Here is a 24863-nt window from a genome sequence, read left to right as displayed (position 1 = left end):
CATCAATATCATTGATAAATACACAAAACAACAGTGGACCCAACATCGAACCCTGTGGGACTCCACTAATAACATTAATCCACGAAGAGCAGCACCCATTAATTACCACCCTCTGTCTTCTCCCACTCAACCATCCTTTTATCCATTGTAGCAACTTATCCTTAATACCATTCTGCTCCAATTTGTACAGTAGTCTTCCTTGCACAACAGTGTCAAAAGCTTTCCTGAAATCCAAATATAGAATATCAAAATTATTTTTTGCATCCAGTTCCTTTGTAACCACATCATAATAATCGATCAAATTTGTCAGACAAGACTTTCACTTAACAAACCCATGCTGTGTCTGAATTATTGCTGCAGTCTTGTGAAGATGATCCTGCAATGCATCTTTAACCAGTGACTCCATTATTTTATCCGGAACAGAAGTTAAACTAACTGGTCTGTAATTACTCGTGTCACCCTTCGATCCCCCTTTGTGAATTGGGGATACATTTGCACATCTCCAGTCCGTGGGAACCTTCCCTGAGTCCAAGGATGCTCTCATAGTTATGGCTAAGGGTTTGCTTAGTTGCTTTGCCGCCTCCTTTAATATAACTGGATAGATCCCATCCACCCCGGGTGCTTTTCTTATGTTTAACTTCAACAATTTCTCCTCCACTTTGCTCTCAGTTATTATAAAATCGTTAAGTACCCTGCTACAATTTGATAATCTTCTGCCATTTTCAAACCTTAATAATCCCTCACGTGTGAATGTAGATGCAAAATACTCATTCAGTTTGTTTGCTATCTGAGCAGGATCATCAACAGTCGAACCATCGACGTCAAGTGGACCAATCAGATTCATCCCCTTCCTTTTAGAGCTTATATAAGTAAAGAAATCCTTGCTGTTTTTCTTAGCATCTTTTGCCAAAGATTTCTCGTAATCTGCCTTCGCCTGCCTAACCTCCTTTGTGATCTGATTACAGACTAGCTTATATCTGCCATAGGCTTCTGAGTCGCTTGATAATTTATATGCATTCCATGCATTTTTCTTCTCTGTTACGAGTCTCATTTGTTCATTTGATAACCATTTAGGCCTAAACCTTGAACAATATTTCTTAATAGGTATGAAACGTTTAGTAGCATCCACGATTAATTCCTTGAATGCTTCCCACTTAGAATTTACTGTTGGTAACATCGTCAGTTGATCCCACTGTACAGAATTTAAAACTGTCTGAGACCACTGTACTCAACTTTACGGAAGCAAAAACCCTTTCCTTTATCCCTGATGGTAATTAAATCTTTAAATAAATCCCACATCAGTACACTGTGATCACTGCCACCTAGTGGTTCCATTATCTGCAAATTCTTAATACACGAATGATCACTGCTGATAACAAGATCAAGAGTGTTACTCTCTCTGGTTGCCCTTATTAATTTATTAATCTCTGGTTGCATTAAGTATATAACAAATTATATACTCAATGCTCTTATACCTCATTATATACTCCAAAACAGAACACCACACTGGTACAGCTGTTGGTCTTCTGTTCACCACAGTCTCAACATACTTATATTCCACTGAAATACAGTAATCTTATTGCTGGACTCTATGCAATCGTTAGAAGCAGTTATATTTCACTTGCTTTGGTTGTGTGTCATTTTCCTTGACTTTCTCAATTCTCTTCTTGCCTTTCAAAAATCAGTGATGTTTTTCAACCATATGCTTGAATTTACTTGGCCAAAGTTAGTGTATCTAATGAAAAGCATCAAAATGTCTCCGTTGATGAATCTGTAGCCATACTGGTATAACTGGCAATAGTCGTACTAACATCATCCTTTGATGTTTCTTTTATAGATTATAATGCTTTATATATTCTTAATATTTGAATTAGTGACAAGTCTGTTGAGCTCAGGATTGAGATAAACTCCATATCAAGCCTTTCTTTCAGCTCCGACAGTGTCAAATATGAAGGAAGAAAGGTTAACGGCACAGGCACTTTATCTGTACTTCCCTTCTTACCGATTCCAAATTCCAGTCCTTCTGCCTGCTCAAACTGCAACTTGCTGCCTAACTTATCCTTTTCAACTGTGCCCTTTATAATGGAGTTCAACACCACGATTTCAACTTTGAAACAGTTCTTAGACTATATACAATGGTTTTCTCCTTTATGGAACAAATTCAGTGCTTTGATAACATGATGCTCTAATTCATGAAAATTTATGAATAGAGAATTTATGAATAGATAGAAAATTTATCTAAAGCTATATGTTATGATCTTATTGCTGGCATATTACGACCCTGTCAGTTCAAACTTATCACTATGTGTATGTTATGACCATGGTATTTATATCAATCATTTTTCAACTGTCCACCTTATGATGAAGTTCACCACACTCGAGACTTCAGCTTTGAAACAGCTGTTAGGCTATGGGTTACAGTTTTTCCTTTCTAAAGAAATTCTTTGCATTGATGTTCTAGTCCACACATAGAACTAACCTTGAGCTATGTGTTACAAACCTATCACTGACACATTATGACTCTTGTAGTTCAAACTTGTCACTTCACCTTATGACTCTATTAGTCCAAACTTATCATTTGCACATTATTACTGTTAAATGCTACAAACAACAACCTCATGAATAAGTGATTGTTTTGAAATGTTAATAGCACCATTTGCACTGTCTCTTCATTGCAAATTGAATGGGCTATCTTCTAGTAGTTCTTATACATAAATAGTTGCATGCACCTATCTAGCAGGAATGATTAGAGAGTAAGACATCCTAACTTATTAGGGAAACCTAGGAAGTTGGAAATTACAGTCAGCACAAAATAATGGTATTCATGGATTGTATTCATGAAAGTAAAGAGAAACCGAACAAAAAATTTCTTGTGCTTACAGATCTAGTGTAGATATTTCATTTTATTCCATCTCAAAATTGGGGAAAAACTAGTACAGTAGTAAGTAAAAAAAAAAAAAATTAATGGTACTATGATTTTGTAAATTCTATTAAAATAAAACATCAAAAATAAATTCTATTCAAAGAAAACATCAGAGATCCAAATGATCACACAAATAAGGACAATTTAAAAACTTTAATTCTGAGTTTTGTATACGATGCATTTTTGTCTTTTCATATTTAAAACAGGGTACACTTGCCTCTTAATTGTGAATGATCTGTGATGTGATTATTTGTTTGCAGATGATACTGGAATATTAAAGCATTCAAACACTGAAAATTTTCATATATAGGTAAAATATTTAAGCTTCTTGAAAGCAGTACTGTATATATGTATATATATAATAAATTAAAATCCTGTGAGTTATGAATTCCAATATAGAAGTCTGAAAACCATGGACAAAGAACTCACTAAATATATATACCTAAATTTTAACGAAACAATCAAGTTACATGGACTTACCTTTATAGAATTGTGACCATTCAGTTTTAATATTCAAAGATTATCATTGACAATGAACAGTCAATCTTTTTCACTCAGTTTGACCCATTCCCTGTCGCACTGTTGTAATATAGTTGGTTACGAGTTTCTCTGTCTTTTTGCAAAAAAAAACAATTTTTCTCCATCTTTTTCTTTTCGCATAAAAAGTAGAATTATATTAAAATTGTAAATTTTTTAAAAATTGCAAATTTCTGTTTTTCGTTAACAAATTGGCCATCAATTTTGAGATAGTCTTGATAAAAAATAAAAATGTGGGATTATATCCTTGTTCTTTGTAATATGCAGCCATTTCATCATACTTACTACTATAATGAAATGTTGTGAAGCAAATTAAAAATGTTGTTCAATAAGACATATGTAAGATTTTACATGTATTGTAAAAATCTTAAACTAACACGTTTGAAGATATGATTTTCTTTCAATTTCAAGTGGTGGGAAACAATGTAATCAGACATTTGCACACAATAAGCATAAGAACAGTATTTATTCAGTGTGCATAGAAAGTAATGCAAAAATATATGGTGCTGAAAAATTGGTTATTTTCAGTTGCCACATATGGCAGAAATCAAAGTCATTCCAAACCATATTTCTATTGTGGTGACTTTTCATAACAATAATAATAAAAAAAACAAATTGTCAAATTAAAAGTGGCTTGCTCTCAGTGGTAGCATTGAAGAGGACTCTACAAGATACATTGGGCATCTTCTGAACCAACCTATGGGATTCCTTAAAAATCCACCTGGTAATTAATTAGTATTGATGATGGCACCTTATAGGGTAGGCCTAAAAACAGGAGTAGCAAAGCTATTAAAAGAGGAGACTGACACTTGGTGGTAGTAGTAGTAGTAGGCTGTCCTTATCTTAATTTTTGTGGTGAAAAGGTGGCTTTTTTGTGGTGAAAAGGTGGCTTTCACTTTCTCTGAAAATGAATGAATATTTGGTAAAACTAGACTATTATCTAGAAAGAAGTACCAAACAGAATGATAAGATTTAAACAAAATCAACTGATGCAGCGTCATCATCTGTCATCGTTCCGCTATTCCACGGTTGACATATGTAGCTTCACCACCATGCCCTGTCTGTGTACTTCTCTCCATTGTTGATTTCACTCCAGTTTTCTCCTCTCTTAAAGACATCAGTCTTTATCATGTCCTCCCATCTCATTCTTGGTCTCCCCCTTGGTCTTTTGTCCCTTAATTGTAAATCAAACCTTCTTGACAAACACCTCTTATTCATCTTCTTGACATGTCCAAACCATTTCAAATGGGACATTTCAATCCTAAAGCTGGAGTTTTTCAACTGAATCCTTTCCCTAATCACATCATTCCTGATTTTGTTGCATGTCTTGTCTTTAGCATTAGCATTAGGAGAGGCATACAATGTGAGAAAGCAAGCTTATGCAGCATCACCAATCTGCACTGCTCAGAAAACTTCATATCTGCCTGCACAATTACCCCCAGGGGCCTTTTCATTCTCTACCACTGTCAGTGTAGTACCACAGAGTTGATACGTTACTCTGGGGTTACTGCTTCCCATATGTAGTATTTTACATTTGTCAATGTTAAACTTCATTTGCCACCTCTCAGCCCATCTGCTCAACTTTTCTAGATCCTGTTGCAGCAGCGTACTGTCATTAGTGTCCTTAATAACCCTTCCAACCTTCGTATCGTCTGCAAACTTGGACATTAAGCCTGATATACCATCGTCAGTATCATTTACAAATATAGAAAACAATAATGGACCCAACACTGAACCCTGAGGGACTCCACTAATAACATTAGTCCACGAAGAGCAGTGTCCATTGATTACCACTCTCAGTCTTCTTCCACTCAACTATCCCTTTATCCATAGCAGCAATTTGCCTCCAATGCCACTCTGCTCCAATTTGTGCAGCAGTTTTCCATATGCAACAGTATCAAAAGCCTTTCTAAGATCCAAATATATGATATCAAAGTTATTCCATGCATCCAGTTCCTTTGTGACCACATCATAGTATCCAATCAAATTGGTCAGACAAGACTTCCCCTTAACAAAACCATGCTGTGTCCGAGCTATAACTGAAGTCTTGTCTAGATGATTCTGCAGTGCTTATTTAACTAGTGCCTCCATTAATTTCCCTGGAACATAAGTTAAACTAACAGGTCTATAATTACTTGTGTCGCCCTTTGATCCTCCTTTGTGAATTGGGGTCACATTTGCACATCTCCAGTCCATGGGTACCTCCTGTGAGTCCAGGGAAGCTCTCATAATTATGGCTAAGGGTTTGCTTACTTTCTTTGCTGCCTCCTTTAATATAAATTGATAGATCCCATCTATCCCAGGTTCCTTTTTTATGTTTATCTTCAACAATTTCTCCTCCATTTTCCTTTCCACACGCTTCTTGATTAGACCGGGGTTCAAGCCCGTGACCACCAAATATGGAGGATGCGGAAAGGTCAGGGAATGACCACCGCATATCCCCGCAGCAATATGGCCTTAGTTGCTAATGCTCCTAAAAACCAAATAACAACAACAACCCTGAATAACTCCTCATGTCAGAATGTAGATGCAAAATACTCATTTAGTTTTTTAGCCACCTGAGCAGGATCATCAACAGTTGAACCATCAATATCCAGTGGATCAATCTGACTCATCCCTTTCCTTCTAGAGTTTCCATAGGTAAAGAACCCTTTGCTGTTTTTCTTTGCATCCTTTGCCTGCCTAACCACCTTTGTGACTTGGTTACACACCAGCTTATATCCTATCATAGGCTTCCATGTCACCCATTAATTTATATGTATCCCATGCATTTTTCTTCTCTGCCACATGTCTAATTAGTTCATCCATTTAGACCTGAACCTTGAATAATATTTCTTAGTTGGTATGTAAAGCTCACTTCTAGTGAGTCCTAGATCACTCCTTTGAATTCTTCCCATTTTGAATTTGCTGTTGGTAACATCATCAGTTGGTCCCACCGTATAAAATTTAAATACTGTCTCAGACCACAGTAGTTGCCTTTACGAAAGCAAAAACCCTTCCCTTTACCCCTGATGGTAGTTACCTCTTTAAGTAAATCCCACTTCAGCACACTTTGATCACTGCCACCTAGTGGTCCCTTTATCTGCAGATTCTTAATGCATGAAGAATCACTACCGATAATCAGATCAAGAGTATTACTCCCTCTAGTTGCCTCCTGAACATGCTGATGTAGAAAACAATCATCTAATAAATCCACAAAAGCCTTGCTAGTGTGTGAGTTGACCAACCCGCAATTTACAGTCAATATCTGGGAAATTAAAATCCCCTATTATAAGACTCTGATTTACTGGTCCGCTCTATTTCCCTGTACAGTTTTTTTATTATACTCATCAGAGTCATTAGGCCTATAACACACTCCTACTCTCAATTTTAATCTCCCGCTGCTTATTTCACACCAAATAAGACTGTCCAGCGATGTTGACTGGCTGCACTTCCTTGGATTTTATGTGTTTCTTAACTAATAGCATAATCCCCCCTCTTCCTATCCTGTCTATCCTTCCTGTACACATTGTACTCCCAAATTTCAGTTCTACATTCCTTATATCTGTGTGACACCACGTCTCTGATATCCCAACAATATTTGCCTTTGATGTTTGACCAGCACCTCAAATTCATCAAATTTATTTACCAAACTCCTAGCATTGGTGTACATGCAAGTATACATGCACCTGTTCCTATTTTTAGCTACCCGAACACAACCCATGTGTTTACTTGTACCGTAATGACTCCCAGCAGTCTCTGAAATATCCTGCATCTTGTTTTCCAGGCTGCTACTCATTCCAAAAGAAGCAGTGCAAGAATCACTTTCACCTCTGCCATCAGCTACTGTTAATCTATTAGCCCTTGTATCCCTCCCATGTTAGCAGTTTTCTAACCCACCTAACACTGCCTTGATAGCATCGGCAAATATTCTTGCACCCTTTCTATTTAAGTGTATCCCATCCCTGTAGAAGCAGTCTCTCCTGTTAACGAGTACAGACTAAGCTGAAAAAAATTCTACCCCCTGAGCCTTGCACAATCTTTCCAGGGCTGAATTGATCGACAAGGCTCTCATCATATACTCCTCCCTCCTATCGTGTCTGCAGAATTGCAGACACTTTCAAATTCAACCGTAATTCATGGTTTTTTTTCCACAGTGACCTGTACTTACTTGTTAAATAATTGAGCCAGTCTCCTCTTAATATCATTAGTGCTAACGTGTACAACAATATCACCTTTTGTGCCCTTAAAAGATAATATATGCTCTACAACGTCATCAACCATTGCTCCTGTCAGATATACCCTGGTCCTGGTCCACCTATCCTTTTTACACACCATGTTCCCTATTTCCCTGACAGTAGAGCCACCAATAACTACTAGTTCCTGTGGGACCAGTGCATTCTGCCTTGTGGGTTGCTACTGTGTTGCATTATGATCAAGTGCAAGCTCTGACGTTGATGTGGGCAGCAAGAGCTTGATGGGCCTCTCAATTTAGATCCTTCGAGGGCATCCACCTCTCCTTCAAGCTCTCATATAGGCCCATAACAATGCTGAGTTGTTGCCTGATTTCCTCACACTCCTTATATTGTGTTCACACACAAATACATTCCCCTTGGCAATATCATGTACCGTACCTGATTGCTCCACAAACATCAAACTAGCAGTGCATTTTAAAAGGCTGTGACTCAGAGAGCAACTGCACCCCTCAGTTCTTCCCTGAGCCACAGCACTCCCATTAGCTTGAGCTTTTTGCTTTACTGCTCTGGTCTGAGTCATGATTTCGATTCAATTTCAATAAAATTTCGATTTCAGTACAAAATTATAAGTTATATCCCAATGCAGTTATAATACTGTATATCTATATATATATATATTTTTTCAGTATCAAGTATTATCTTCGAGTTTCGTTATATAACTTTCGTATCAAGTTATGTATTAATTATTAATGTTACGTTTGTAAAATCTAAGTCTTTATACGTATTTAGGTAAAAAAAAAAGTAGAGTTTAATTGACAATAAAGTTTAACAAGATTAATAAATTTGACTGATTAATTGATAATATTATATATACTATGCTAAGCTAACGCTATCTAGTACGGGATATAATTGTATCGTATGACAATGGCGGTAAATCTACGGACACTAAGTATTAATTAAGTTCCAAAATCTTGCTATCTAAATTCAGAATAAACCAAGGGTATTTCTGGCTATGCTTCTCACAAATCTCATTTCTGCCCCTGAATCCTGCTTTCATCCTTTTTTTTCCTCATAGTCCAAGTCTCAGATGCATATGTCAGAATTGGTACGTAATAGGCCTGATATGTAGCCTTTTTACACTTCAGTGGTATGTTCCTGTTCCAGATTAGAACTCTTGTCTGTCTATAGTAATTCCTGCCTGCTTGTGCCCTTCTACTTATTTCTTCATCTATCACTCCAGTTTTTGTAATGGTGCTTCCTAGATACTTGAAGTTGTTAACAATTTTTAGCTGTTTCCCTACCATCGTAATGTATCCTTCAGGCTTGCCACTCCTCTTTAGAACCATTACTTCACTCTTCTCCTGACTGAAAACCAATCCAAATTCATTGGCCATACTAGCCCATATATCAACTTTCTGTTGCACTTGTTCCCTGCTCGCTCGCTTGCTCTCTCTCCCCCTCCCTCCCTCCCTCCCTCCCCCCCATATGCAGAGGTTATCTGGAAAGAGCATGACTTTCATCTGGTGCTGTCCAAGTTGTTCCACCACTCTATATTGCACATCATTCATGACGGCTATAAACAGTAGTGGTGACAGGATGTCTCCTTGCCTCAAGCCTGATGTTATTTCAAAGCTCTCTGTCAACCCCATCACTGTTCTTACTTTTTTCACTATGTTGGTGTACATATTCTCAGTTCTTTCCACAAGATGTTCTTACCTCCCACACTTTCTCTCTCTTTATGGCATAAAACGCTTTCTTTATGTCCAAAAATGCCATCCATAATTCTTTATGGTGTTCATAACAATTTTCGATCAGTTGCCTGATGAAGAAAATTAGGTCCACCGTCGATCTGCCAGGCCTAAAACTATACTGTTCCTCGGCCATCCTATTTTCAATTGTTCCTCTTATCTTCCACTCTAACACTCTCTCATATAGCTTACTCACATGTGATGTCAGTGTGATGCCTCTATAATTAGAAAACTTTTTCCTGTCCCCCTTCTTGAACAATGGGATGATCAAATCTTCTTTCCAGTCCTTTGGCACCTATCTCTCATCCCAAATCTTGCAGAACAGTCTGTATGTTCTCGCTATCCCTGCCTCACCTGTAGCCTTCAACATCTCTCTGTTTATCTCATGTACACCAGCAGACTTAACTTGTCTTGATGTATTTCCATGCCTGCACTACAACATTCCACGTCAAGTCTGTTTGGTCTCTCTCAGTATCTTCTCTTTCATCCCCTCTTTTATGATTGCCTTTGTCTTTTGCTGACTGTCCTGCACATTCAGCAGATTTTCAAAATACTTTTTCCATGTTTCTCTTATCTCTTCATCCTTGGTTGTTAAGTTCTCATTCTCATCCATCAAGTATTTTCTGTGTTCACTGTCTCTTCTCCTATTCCTCACCATATCATACAGCGTCTTTTTATTGGAAGAATAGAGTTTCACTCCATTCTTCCAGCCACAGTCTTCTCTCCTTGTTAACTATCCTCTTAGCCTCTCTCTTTTCATGGTTTCATATCTCTCTTTATTCTCATCATTTCTGTTCTGGAAGTAGGTCCTGAATGCATTATTCTTGATTTTTGCAGCCTCTCTCGTCCTCTCATTCCACCATGGGGTTTTTTCCCATCTGCTTCTATTGCTTGTCCTTCCGCAAACCTGCTCTGTCAGTCCTACTATACAGTCTTTGAATGCTTTCTATTCTGATTCCCACTGTTCACCACTATCTTAGGTACAACCTTCCTGAACTCTTCTCTGAACATCTTCCCTTTTTCCTCTTCTTTCAACTTCCATACCCGTAAGTTTCTCTCTCTTGTTATTTTGATCCCTTCAATTTGATTTTGATCAATTTTGATTCCTTCAATTTAGGGAATCTTAAAACTCCAAGTAACCTGTGATCACTACCCAAGGAGACACTAGGAATGACTTTGATGTCCACTAGTCTTCTGTGTCACTCTTTGTCCACGAGTATATAGTCAAGGAGGGATTCCTGTTGACCGTCCCAACCATATCATGTCACTTTGTGCTCTTTCTTTTCTTGAACCAGGTGTTTCCTATGACCAAGCTGTTCCGTAAACAGAAATCCAACAGCCTGTCACCACCACCATCATTATTCCTAGGTCCCCAACCATGCGGACCCATAATATTTTCTAGTCCTTGTCTCTCCACTCCAACCTTTGTGTTCAGGTCACCCATGATGACTATATCTCTACCTGTGATGTTCTCTTCGAGTTTGTCCTCAAACTCCAGCTTCTCCACTTCTTTGCAACCGGTTTGCAGTGCATAACATTGTACTATCTTCAGTGTTTCGCTAGCATTAATTTGCAGTTTAATTGACATGAGTCTGTCACTGATATTATTCACCTCCAGTAGCCTTTCCTTAATCCTGTGATCTGTAATGATGGCTACACCTTTCCTCACTACATCACCCCCAAACCAATATAGGTAATAGGCTCCTCATAACTCTCTACACCCATTTCCTTTCCATTTTGATTCACTCAGTCCAAGTATGCTTATTTTTCTGTCCTTTAAGATGTCCACACACTCCTCAATTTTTACTGACAGTGTCATAATATTGAGTGTGGCTAGTTTAATATATGTCATCATCAGGCTTGTTGACATCACAGATACTACCAATAAGATCAGCTGTATCATGTCTGGGCTTATTAGTTTTGAGGCTTCTTTTTCTATTGAAGGAAATAAATTTAAGCTGCCAATCTGCCAAACCTGTCACAACCATATAGATGTGGTAGCTCTTATTCAATGGTGAAGCTTCCTCATGAAGTCACAGTTCTATCCATGTCTATACTAAATTAACAACTTTAGTTTATATTTATATGTCTTGATATTCCCTATCTCCTTCCTCCCTTCAACTGTTATCTATTGTAAAGATGTAAGTTAACAATTTTACGCAATTTATGCTGATTTGCCAGTCACCACTGAACAAGCAGTGGCACTGCTATAGTTCTTTTATCTCATGAAGGATAAATCCAAATGGCTGACTCAGTAGAATTACTGTGACTTTTAAATTTACAAAAATTAATAACTCAGCAACAAGTGAGTATTTTTAAATACAAATTGGTATTCTGAAAACCTCTACGGCAAAGCTGTCAAGTAGCACAACTGTTCTATTAACTATCACTCACTGATGCAGCATGCCATTAATATAAAAATATATATATTTGAAAGCATATGTGTATACATTAGTTGTCTTTGGTTAAATGTAACTAGGCTGGTAGAACAGTTACAACCTTTGATAAGTCTATTTAAAAAAGAAATTAAAAGTGGTGAGAAAAGCTATATGTGCACTTTTCAGAGTTACCAAGTGATTGTTACTGAGTGAGACTGATTCATGTTCAAATACAATTTGTTATCCAAAAGTTTACAAAGAAGACAAAATCAAGAAAAAGAATTTCTGAATTGCAAACTACAGTTGAAAGCAATCCTAAACAGGCCATATATGAGCTGATAATTCTGAGCACATTATCCTCATGCGTGTGAAAAGTTTTCATGTTCCTTACCTCTGGCTTGAATAAAGTAATTTGTTTGTTTCTTTTAAACGTTATGGCATTTTAAAATCAAACATAGTTCATCAGTCTGGTGTATCTCACTTACTGCAGTCAATATTATTCCAATACATGTTTAAAAATGTGATCTGTTATACCAACAGCTTTTAAACCTTCCACTTCCACTTTGGAAGAAGATTACCAAACTAGACAGAATTGGAAGAATAATTTTGGTTTACTAATAGGCATTTTTATTGTCAAGGTTATAGAGAGTCTAAAACATGAGGAAAAGGTTCTTTTCTTTTTTTCCATTATTGCTGCATGTGACTACATGGTGCACAAGTTCTCTCTGAAAAATGGTGTTTTTATAAATGCCAAGGTAGCTCAAATTTCATCAGTTACCAGTGCAACATTTTCAAATTTGAAATTTTTTGTGGACAAGTTTCCAGTACTTTTTCAGTCATTACCACGTTGGCGCGATGCTGGAAATAGTATGCTTAGTGTGTGGCTGAAAAACTTTGATTTGAGTTTTTTTATGAAAGTGGAATTTTTATGAATTATAAATGTTTATAAACTGTACTTTTGGTTATTTTTTCACCTTTGACCCAATTTTTTAGTGTATCACCAGTGGTACACGATGGTTCCAATGAATATTCTTTTATTGGGGCCATCATGTACCACCAGTGGCCTCTGAATAAAACTCCACAATGTCTCTGACCAAATGTCGTCTTATTATACTCCTTAAAAAAAAAAAAAGTATCAAATGGTACAAAAAAGTTTTCTTTGAAATAGCTCTTGGCGCATGCATCGTGAATACTTGGGTAATATATAATAACTTCGGTGACAACAGCAAGAAATTGGATATGCTACAGCTTCGACATAAAATTATAAGAGGATTGTTGGACGCTGAAAATGAAAATAGGCTGAAGATGAGGCTGAAATTGAAGAAAACCGACCACCTGCAAGGATGAGACCAAGAAGTAGTACCGTAGATCATCACAAAATGGGAAAATATGAAGGGACAGCAAGAATGAGTAGGAAGAGATGTACTTTATGTAACAAAAAAATTCAAAATGAATAAGGTGTCAAGGAAGCTAGGAATAAAGCTAAGAGTTTGTGCATTTTGTGAAGATTGTCCAGGAAAGCTGACTATGTGCCTACAGTGTTTCAATGAAAAACATAAGCCATAATTATTAGTTTTTGAGCTACTCACTAGTTTATTTTTTATTGATTAGTTTTCACCTCATTATTTAGAATACAACTGTGTATTTGTTTCAAAAATAAAATATATCTTTTTCATTTGTTATATCCTGATATTCTTAACTTACCATCCATATTTATAGACGAATGCATTGCCGGTGGTACACCGAACAACTCATACCTGTGCTATAGCTGTATGCCCAATATAGAGGGTCTGGCTATTAAGTGCAAGATTTTTAGCTATATAGAAAGTGGATTGACAAATGTACACCGGTGGTCAACAACGGCCATGGTGTACCACATTGTTGCCAACGTGTTAAAGATAAAGAAATAGATGTTTTCCATCATCAGTTCAGTGTGATTTCAGTGTGAGAACCTAACAGGTGCTATTTATGAAGGACGAAGTAATTGATGTGCAGTGGACCTTGGTAGGGAAACTGACAAGTGCACAAATTGGCTTTAAATATTACAGAATATCCGAAAGTCACTGGACGTTTTAACAATTACTCATAGCAATGCTGAATGGAAGAGAATATTAATATATAATTATTTTCTCTCACCTGATTTAATATTCAGGTGAAGAGAAAGCGAGAGAATGAGTTCAGATCTTCTCTTTCTGGTTAAGCTTTGAAAGTGCCCTTGACAGCCAAGTGTAGGGCATTGTTTTGAACAAAACTTTGAATCAGTCATAATCAGTTAATGTGTAATAGACAATCCAGTAGAAATCCACAGGCAGAAAAATTTTGTAAGCTAATGTTTGAAATCATACTGTACTGGCAAACAATCCTGTGTCTATATTTATGTATAAAAACTGCTTTTTTGGTTAAAAAAAAAAAAAAAAAAGTTTTGTTTCTTATTTTGGCCCAAAAAATCTGTTTTACTCTTGCTTACAATTACATGCTTCCAGCATTTTGAAAGGTAAAAGTTGACAGACATACATGTTGGTGGATGGGATTTTAAAATGCTGGGCGAGCCCATCAAGATAGACATATTAACAGAGTAGTGAATCCCGAAATGTACTCCATTAAACAGAATACAGAATCCATAATTATTTATATATATATATAAAATTAGTTCTATTTAAAAAAAAGTTATTTCAGATTATCTCTTTTTTTGTTATATTGCTGTTTAACAGGTGTGCACCAGAAAGTTTAAAAGCTCGCCACTTTTCTCATGCAAGTGATGTTTGGATGTTTGGGGTAACTATGTGGGAAATGTTTACTTTTGGAGAAGAACCTTGGGTTGGATATACTGGATCTCAGGTGGGTGTTATTTATCCCTTTAAATGGGATAAATAAGGAATCAGTTTGATTTTGAATAAATACATTTTCTGTTTATGCACTGGAGTTGCCACATTGGTCAGAGTAGATTACAAGAACATTAATTGTGTTTTGTGATATATGATCCTGTACCTAAACTTGACTGCTTGAGTAGAGGCATGCTTATACAGAGTGCTTACTAACACGTAGGCTGTAATTTCAGGATTGACTCAGGACCTGAAAACAATGAAAAAAGTTTATGTAAAGTTGTATCAGATTCTATTGTTCACAGGCCGGCTGCTAGTATTAGTACACCACACCAAACTTACTGATAACTCTTTAGGAGGCTTCCAGATCAGCTAGTGTATAATCTTGCTACCTCTACTCTGCCAGATAGTGACTGGAGGGAGTTCAAGTAGTGTGTATGCAGGGGGGGGGGCATTGTCAAGGCCACATTATGTCAAGGATCTGCGTATATTCTAAACACGTGTAAGCCATATCCAAAAATTTCATTACTTCATACAGCATGTCCCCCCCCCACTTTTTCTTAACTATTGAATACACCACAAATTGTCAAACTAATAGAATAAGCTTATCTGCGAAAAGATCTAAACCTCCCAAACACTTCCTAGTTCATTTCACAAATATACGTGGTCTCAATTCTAATCTCAACGATGTCCATACTTTTTTTGACAGAATCTCAGTTATCGGTTGATTCAAATACTGCTCATCTCAGTTGCCCAAATTATTCGCTGTATGATTCCTTTCGCCTCAAAGGTGGTACTTGTACATATGTCCATTCCGATATTCCCTGTCACAGAATTGGTAATTTGGAATCTCCTCTCTTCGGTCTTCTCTGGCTAAAAATCTCTCTACCTCATTGTGTCAGATTCATCTGCTGTCTCTACCGTTCTCCAAACTCCATAATCACTTGGAGCTCTTTGACTTCCTCTCTTTGCAACTTGACTTTCTCGAGTCCAACTTTCCTAAGAGGGAGGTAACTTTCCTTGGTGATTTTAATGTTCACAACTCCAGCTGGCTTCCGTTTTCTAGTCACACTGACCCAGCTGGTCCAGATGCTGACGCTTTTGCCATTTCTAATGACCTTGCCAGATTGTATATTTACCTACAAGAATACCGGACAGTCCTAAACATACAGCCAATGTGCTTGATCTTTTTCTCACAAACAACCCTTCTAAGTACATGGTTGAAGTGAGTGGTCCTTTAGGTACCTCAGATCACAACTTGGTGATCGTCTCTTCTGAGATGGAGCCTTTATCTCATGGCTATTCCCAACCTCGTATTGTTTGGCATTACAAGAATGCAAAATGGGATGACCTGCGAGATTTCTTTTCTTCTTTTCCTTGGTCGGACTACTGTTTCAAAACTTCTAATGCCAACGTTTGCTCAGATCGTGTCAGTGAAATTATTCTTGTAGGAATGGAATCCTTTATTCCACACTCCACTTTAAAATCTCGTCCTTTATCTAAACCAGGGGTCCCCAAACTTCTTTGACCGTCGACCCCTTCAAGAGTTTCTTGACTTTTTATCGATCCCCTCTATTTTACTATTACATAATTATAATAGGACAAGCAAAAAAGATGCTTATGTGAGTTTTTAGATTATTTTATAGTTACAGTGTTTATTGTATGTATAATATAGTATATATTATTATATTGGCTTAACATCAAAGGGATACGTTTTTGTTTTTGAAGTCCTTTTTAACATTACATATTTGATGTCCTTAACGTTACATATAGGGTGTGCTTCGTGACTCTTGACAAGATTAGCAACGTTGAGTTCAAAATTAGTAAGTTTCAAAGTTTCAGCCTTAAACAACCACAAAATTCTATATCTAGCTTATTTCTTTGTTTTGTTAAAATGGTTGAAGCTGGCTGAAACCAGCTTCAACCATGTACGAGCTTGGAAATGCAAGCAAAAAGGTGAGTACCACTTCAGAAAGTTTTGGATATTTTTCTTCGACATTTATGTTCATCCAAAAGTGACTTAAAGTCCTATTTTTAAAAAGCGTCCTAGCTTCAAGATCAACTGACAATTCAATAAGTTCATCTTGTAAGTTACATTCGATATTTTTAATATCTGCAGAAAATGGTGTGATAATCCAACCTGGAATGTGCATGTTTTCAAAATCTGCAAAGCGCAATTTAAAATCATCGCTCAAATTTTGAAGATGTTTTGTGTATATTTCTAAGTCTTCATCTTTTACTTCCAATTGCCGTAGATTCGAAAAGTACTGAAAACTTTTCATAACAATGATGATATAATTAAGGCTAATTTAGCTTGGAAGCCTAAAAGAATCATCCGAGCTTGAATAATCGTGAATCTTTTCCTTGTAGATGGGTCTGTATGTCATTAAATTTTGAAAATAAGTCCGCCAAGTAGAAAATATGATTCTTATTTCTCTTCAATTCATCACTCAGAAAAAAATTAACATCTAACAAACTCTAGGATTGAGTCGAACAACTCAACAAATCTTTGTAGACTTACACCTCTAGACAACCACCTTACTCCAGTATGCAAGAGTAATTGGTTTGATACTACTTCATTTTTTTCACAAAGTTTGGCAAACAATTGCGATTTAAGAGGATGAGCTCTAATTTGATTAATAGATTTAATAATATACTCTTAGAGTATCATGCATTTTGTCACTGAGAGTTTTTGCCATCAAATGGTTTCGGTGCAACACACAGCGAATAGTACGTACACTTTGAACTTTTTCTTTCAGAAAGGCAGCGAAACCTCGATAACGGCCCACCATTGCAGGTGCGCCATCTGTGGCTACTGCTGTTATATTAGTAAATGGAATATCATACTTATTTAAATATTCCTCCAATTGCTGAAAAATTGTCAACCCCATTCCATCACTTTCAATATATTTTTCAAATAAAAATTCGTCAATAATTTGATGATTGGTTTTACTATAATATCTTACATAAGCTATAAGAATAGAAGAACTATCGAATGTCGATCATCAAGTTGGATGGAGAACTTACTATTTTTGAGTTCTGCTACTACAGTTTTTTCTACATCTTCAGCCATTTCACCAATACACTTTTTCACAGTATTCGCACTCAATGGTAAGCATTTTAAAACAGGGCCAGAATCTTTTTTCATTCTAGTTACAATTACTTCTTTGATTGCGGGTATAACAATGTCCTCTGAAATTGTATATGATTTTCCTTTTTTTGCTATATTAAAAGAAATATTATAGGAGGCTGTTAATCCTTGTTTATTGTCAGCTTCGGCAGGTGCTTTCATTAATGATTTTATAGTTGGTCGACGTGTGTATTTCTCTTTCAGTTCTTTATATTTCTTATCGGGATGAAGTCTTTGAAGGTGATCTTTCATTTTTGCTAGTTTCATTGCATTGTTACTAAAAGTTTTTTCACAAAGAACACACATAGGCGCCCCATTTTGTTTGTTAATGAAGCAATAAACCCAAGTTTCAAATATTCTAACAAACATTGTCTGCATTTCTTATTAGAATCTGAAGCTGCCATTGTGGTTACTGGGTTGTATCAAAATAATTAAAATTGAAGTCAGTAAGCAAAAGTGATAAATCTAAATAATATACCTACTCATGTATTTCTATAGGATGTACAAAACTACCAGCCCTGCTCAACTCTTCAACATAGAGAAGTTTAGTTCGTGAATGAATAATGATTGAATTATAATATGTATGTTGATGAATTTTAGAACATTAACGCTCACTTATATGTCGATGCGCAAAAATGAGACTGGGATCGAATATGTTTAAGTATAAGTAAATAAGCAACCATGCACATTTGCAATCTCGCTCCCACCTTGCTGGCCGGCCGGGAACCACCGACATTCGTTTATTGGTAAATATGTCATTTTGGCCTACTTGATTGGTCTCCATAACTATTTTCATGACCTTGCTCTATCTTATAGGTCCTATTCATGTCACTGTTCCCATGATTCACTCTTAATTGCGTTGTCATTCAGGATGGAGGTAATCCAATAAATATTACCTGTACAGTGATGTCTTATATTTTTCTATCGACCTGGGGGTCGATATAACATTGTTATATATTGACCACTTTGGCGACCACTGATCTAAACCTTGGTTTTCCAATAAATGTGCTAAGGCTGTTCAAGAGAAGAATGTTGCATATCGTAATTGGCTTGTTTCCAATTCTTCAGTTTCATTTTCTGCCTACACCAAAGCTTGCAACAATTGTAAAGCAGTCATTAATCAGTCCAAACTAGATTTTGAACAGGCTAAGAGTAGAAAACTTGCATCTTGCCCTAATGGTAGCTGGCCATTCTGGTCTCTTGCCAAAGCTATTAGCCGCAACTTTTGTCCATCTCTGCTCTCACCTCTGTCCAAACCAGATGGTTCTGTTGTCAATTCAGCCAAGGATAAAGCTGACTCTAGCATCTCATTTTTCTTCCAACTCATGTATTAATGATCTTGGTAAAACACCTCCCACCATTCCCCACATGCTCCATTCAATGCCTCCTGTGGTCTTACGCCAAAAGGATGTCAGAAGGATTTTGATGAATCTCAATGCTAAGAAAGCTCCAAGTCCTGATGGTATTTCTCCACTTGTTCTCAAAACCTGTGCTCCTGAACTTACTCTTGTTCTTTGCTGCCTTTTTTCATTTTCTTATTCCAAAGCTGTTTTTCCTTCTGCTTGAAAATTAGCTCATATCCAGCCAGTTCCTAAAAAGGGTGAAGAGGCCCTCCCATCCAATTATCATTCCATTGCAGTTACTTCTACTCTTTCTAAAGTAATGGAGAAATCAATTAACCGCCAACTCTTAAACTACCTAGAAACCTTCCATCTGATCAAAGATCGCCAGTATGGATTCCATCAGTGTCGATCCACTGGTGATATTCTGGCTTATATTAAAAGGCTTATGTTAAAAGTTTGGTGAAACACAAGCAGTTGCTCTTGACATCTCAAAGGCTTTCGATCGTGTTTGGCAAAAGGTCTTCTAAACAAGCTTCCATCTTATGGTTTGCCAACTGTTTTTTGTAATTGTTATCCAGTTTTCTCTCTGATCGCTCACTGAAGGTGATGGTAGATGGCTCTCTGTCTTCTAACTTCACTAATGATGGTGTCCCCCAAGATTCAGTTCTTTCCCCCTCTTGTATATTAATGACCTTCTTCCATTGACTGGAAATCCTATCCATAGTTTTGCTGATGATAGCACATTGCATTCCACTTTCCATTTTGAAAAACCTTGCCCTGCTCGATCAGCTTCAACTTCTCAAATATCTGCCACCAATTCATTAAATGCCAATCCCCAGGTAATTCTCCAGTGGGGCAAAGACAATTTAGTTGATTTCAATCCTAAAACTCAGTCTTGTCTTATATCTTGCAAAAAGGATTCTTCTACTCCTATGCTTATCTTTAGTGACACTCCGATTTCTAGGCAAAATGATATATCTCTTTTGGGGATTACCCTGACTTCTAATCTCTCTTGGCATAAGCACATTACAAATATTGCTTCCTCTGCATCTAAAAAACTTGGTTTTCTGTTTTGCTCTCTGTGTTACTTTTCTTCCAAACAGCTGTTCACTCTGTACCAATCACAAATCCACTCTACCATGGAATATTGTTCCCACATCTGGGGCGGTGCCACCAAAACCTCTCTCAGGCTTCTAGATTCCATTCAGAAGAGGGCAGTTAGGTTAATTAATGACTCCTCTCTAACAGAGTCTCTGCACTGTTTCTACTGCATGCCTTTTCTACAGATACTTCCATGGGCACTGTTCTTCTGAATTGGCTTCTATAATTCCGGCTCTCTCTTTCAAAACAGTCCGAACACGTGCCGCCAACATCCATTTACTGTCCGGCTTCAGGCTCACAGAACCAACTTTTCATCTTCCTTTATTTATTCATACAACTGCCGTTTTCTGGAACAGCCTTCCTTCATACGTATTTCCTGAAAATTACAGTCTACAGAAGTTCACGTCTAATGTGAACAAATATCTTCTTTCGTCTTCTCAACCTCCAACCCAAGCACGGTACTAAGTACTATAGATTCTAACACCTCTCGTGTTTGGGGTTTATATAAAAAAAAAAAAAAAAAAACTGTCGTGAATGGGCTACAACATCCGACAGCCATATCACATACCTTTGTTTTCAATGAAGAACAAGAGAGCATGCCTCTTGTGGGCATAGCAACACCAGCACTGGACTATCGAGGATTGGAAAACAGTTGCTTGGTCTGTCGAGTCGAAGTTCCTGGTGCATCATGTTGATGGAAAGCTCAGAATTTTGCGAAAACAACATGAATCCACGGACCCATCGTGTGACGATTACTGTGCAAGGTGGTGGGGGCAGTGTTATGGTGTGGGGAATGTTTTTTTGGCACACGTTGCATCCATTGATAACCCTAGATTCACGTCTGAATGCCACATCGTACCTAAACATTGTTGCTAACCAAGTGTATCCGTTCAGATCGTTATCCTCAGTCAGATGGTTGCTTCCAGCAGGATAATGCGCCGGTGCACAAAGCCCGAATCACTATGGAAGGGTTCCATGAATACGACAATGCTGCAGTGGCCTGCTTAGTCCACGGATCTCAACCCTATTGAAAATCTTTGGGATGAGCCAGAAAGGGCTGTAGGCCTACACTTCCGTCAAATCTCAAGGAACTGCATGACACTCTCATGTCTGCATGGTACTCCATTCCTGCACAACGTTTTCAGCGTGTTCTTCAATCCATTCCTAGACGAATTCAGGCCCTTTTGAAGGCTAAAGGAGGCTCCACATGCTACTAGGAAAGTGTATCTAATAAAGTGGCAGCACAGTATATTAGCATTAACATTAATAGAGGCATATGATGCCTCTATTAATGTCAATGAGAAAACAAACTTATGCAGCATCAGCCAAAAAAAAAACAAAAAAAAAAACCACTCCCATTTTACCCCTCTGTTTGTTCAAAATACTTGTCCAGCTGAGCCTTAAATTTATTTACGCTATCAACTTCCACAACTAGGGATGGAAGTCTGTTCCACAAACCAACTACCCGCTGGCTAAAGGCAAATTTCCGCACCTCTATTCTACATCTGTCTTTCCTCGATTTGAATTTATGTCCTCTGAGGTGATTATTCTAAGCAAAAGGAAGAATCCCATCGGCATTGAGCATGCTCAAACCATTCAGGGATTTATACACTTCTACCAGATCACCTCTCCGGTGCCTAGTCTCCAGACAGTGTAATTTGCAAAACTTAAGATTTCTTCTTAAGAGCAACCCTTTGTTCCATTCACTAATCTTGTTGCCCTTCTCTGTACTCGTTCCAGCAGCTCTACATCCTTCTTAAAATGAGGCCTCCAAACCTGTATACAGTACTCAAGGTGTGGCCTGACCATTGCCTTATACAAGGGAATAATCACCTCCTATCCCTGCTAGAAAAATTCCTGTATATCATTGACAAGACATCATGAGCTACTCTTGCAGCCTGTCTGCACTGCTCAGAGAACATCATATCTGCCTGCACAATTACCCCCAGGTCCTTTTCATTCTCTACCACTGTCAGTGAAGTACCACAAAGTTGATACGTTGCTCTGGGGTTGCTGTTTCCCATATGTAGTACTTTACATTTGTCAATGTTAAACTTCATTTGCCACCTCTCAGCCCATCTGCTCAACCTTTCCAGATCCTGTTGCAGCAGCATAGTGTGTCAGTAGTGTCCTTAACAACCTTGCCACCTTTGTATCATCTGTACTTGGACATTAAGCTTGATATACCATCATCAATATCATTTATAAATACAGAAAACAATAATGGACCCAACACTGAACCCTGAGGGACTCCACTAATGACATTAGTCCCCGATGAGCAGTGTCCATTGATTAACTCTCTGACTTCTCCCCCTCAACCATCCCTTTATCCATAGCAGCAATTTGCCTCCAATGCCACACTGCTCCAATTTGTGCAGCAGTCTTCCATGTACAACAGTATCAAAAGCCTTTTTGAGATCTAAATATATAATATCAAAATTATTCCCTGCATCCAGTTCTTTTGTGATTGCATTATAGTATCCAATCAAATTGCTCAGGCAAGATTTCCCTTAACAAAACCATGCTGTGTCGGAGCTATAACTGAAGTCTTGTTTAGATGATCCTGCAGTGCTTCTTTAATCAGTGCCTCCATTAATTTTCCCAGAACAGAAGTTAAACTCACAGGTCTATAATTACTTGTGTCAGCCTTTGATCCTCCTTTGTGAATTGGGGTCACATTCACACATATCCAGTCTATGAGTACCTCCCCTGAGTTCAAGTAAGCTCTCACAATTATGGCTAAGGGTTTGCTTACTTCCTTTGCTGCCTCATTGAATATAACTGGATAGATCCCGTCCACCCCATGTGCCTTTCTTGTGTTTATCTTCAACAATTTCTCCTCCACTTTACTTTCAGTTATTACAAGATTATCTAGCTTACTGCCAATAAGTTGAATACGCCTCTGGCATTCCCCTTAACTGAATAACTCCTCATGTGTGAATGTCGATGCAAAATATTCATTTAGTTTGTTAGCTACCTGAGCAGGATCATCAACAGTTGACCCATCGATATCAAGTGGACCAATCTGATTCATCCCCTTCCTTCTAGAGTTTAAATATGTAAAGAACCTTTTGCTGTTTTTCTTTGCATCCTTTGCCAAAGATTACTCATAATCTGCCTTCGCCTGCCTAACCTTCTTTGTTACTTTGTTACAGACCAGCTTATATCTGTCATAAGCTTCTGTGTCACATGTTAATTTATATGTATCCCATGCATTTTTCTTCTCTGTCATATGTCTCATTAGTTCATCTGACATCCATTTAATCCTTAACGTTGAAAATATTTCTTAGTTGGTATGTAAAACCTAGTAGCTTACAAGATAAGGTCTTTGAATGCTTCCCATTTTGAATTTGCTGTTGGTAACATCATCAGTTGGTCCCACTGTATAGAATTTAAATACTGTCTCAGACCATCGTAGTCGCCTTTACGAAAGCAAAAACCCTTCCTTTTACCCCCGATGGTAGTTACCTCTTTGAGTGAGCAGGCGCCTCCGTAGCCAGGTGGACAGGAGCAGCAGTGCGTAGCACACACTTCTTGATTAGACCGGGGTTCGAGCCCGTGACCACCAAATACGGAGGATGCCGAAAGGTCAGGAAATGACCACCGCATATCCCCGGAGCAATATGGCCTTAGTTGCTAATGCTCCTAAAAACCAAATAACATAACAATAATCTCTTTGAGTAAATCCCACTTCAGCACACTGTGATTACTGCCATCTAGTGGTTCCTTTTTCTGCAGATTCTTAAGGCATGAAGAATCACTACTGATAATTATATCAAGAGTGTTACTCCCTCTAGTTGCCTCCCGAACATGCTGATGTAGAAATCAATCATCCAATAAATCCACAAAAGCCTTGCTAGTGTGTGAGTGACCAACCCACAAATTCCAGTCAGTATCTGGGAAATTAAAATCCCCCATTATAAGACTCTCTGATTTCCTGGCCCACTCTATTTCCCTGTACAGTTTCTTATTATACTCATCAGAGTCATTAGGCGTATAGCACACTCCTACTCTCAATTTTGTTCTCCCAGTGCTTATGTCACACCAAACTGACTTGACACTGCACTGTCCAGCAATGTCAACTGGCTTCACTTGCTTGGATTTTATGTGTGTCTTAACTAATAGCATAACCCCTCCTCCCTTCCTATCCTGTCTATCCTTTCTGCACACATTGCACTCCCCAAATTCCAGTTCTGCATTCCTTATATCTGTGTGACTCCACGCCTCTGATATCCCAACAATATCTGCCTTTGATGTTTTGAGCAATACCTGAAATTTATCAAATTTATTTACCAAACTCCTTGGTGTACATGCATGTATACATGCACCCGTTCGTATTCTTAGCTACCCTAACAAACCCATGTGTTTACTTGTACCGCAATGACTCCCAGTTTTGGAAATATCCTGCGTCTTATTTTCCAGGCTGCTGCTTCGTTCCAATAGAAAAGTGGAAGAATCACTTTCACCTCTACCAGTGCCTACTGTTAATCTATTAGTCTTTGTATCCCCCCCAAGCTAGCAGTTTTCCGACCCACCTAACACTGTCTCGATAGCATCGGCAAATATTCTTGCACCCTTTCTATTTAAGTGTATTCCATCCCTGTAGTAGCAGTCTCTCCTGTTAAGAAGTACAGACCAGGCTGAAAAAAATTTTACACTTAAGCCTTGCACAATCTTTCCAGGGCCAAATTGATCGACAAGGCTCT

General features: G+C 37.8%; 1 protein-coding gene across 1 annotated transcript in view; it reads left to right on the top strand.

The window, feature by feature from the left end:
* Window positions 1–24863, top strand: part of Ack (activated Cdc42 kinase) — a 333372-nt gene that overhangs the window by 153021 nt on the left and 155488 nt on the right. The window contains exon 7 of the mRNA XM_090380828.1: window positions 14473–14599. Within this exon, the coding sequence (XP_090236954.1) occupies window positions 14473–14599 (127 nt within the window). The remainder of the gene's footprint in view (window positions 1–14472; window positions 14600–24863) is intronic.

The sequence above is a fragment of the Mastigoproctus giganteus genome, chromosome 9, assembly GCF_048544385.1.
Source record: "Mastigoproctus giganteus isolate SK-2022 chromosome 9, ASM4854438v1, whole genome shotgun sequence".
In the NCBI taxonomy this organism is placed as follows: Eukaryota; Metazoa; Arthropoda; class Arachnida; order Uropygi; family Thelyphonidae; genus Mastigoproctus; species Mastigoproctus giganteus.
This window is presented reverse-complemented; position numbering and strand designations above follow the sequence as displayed.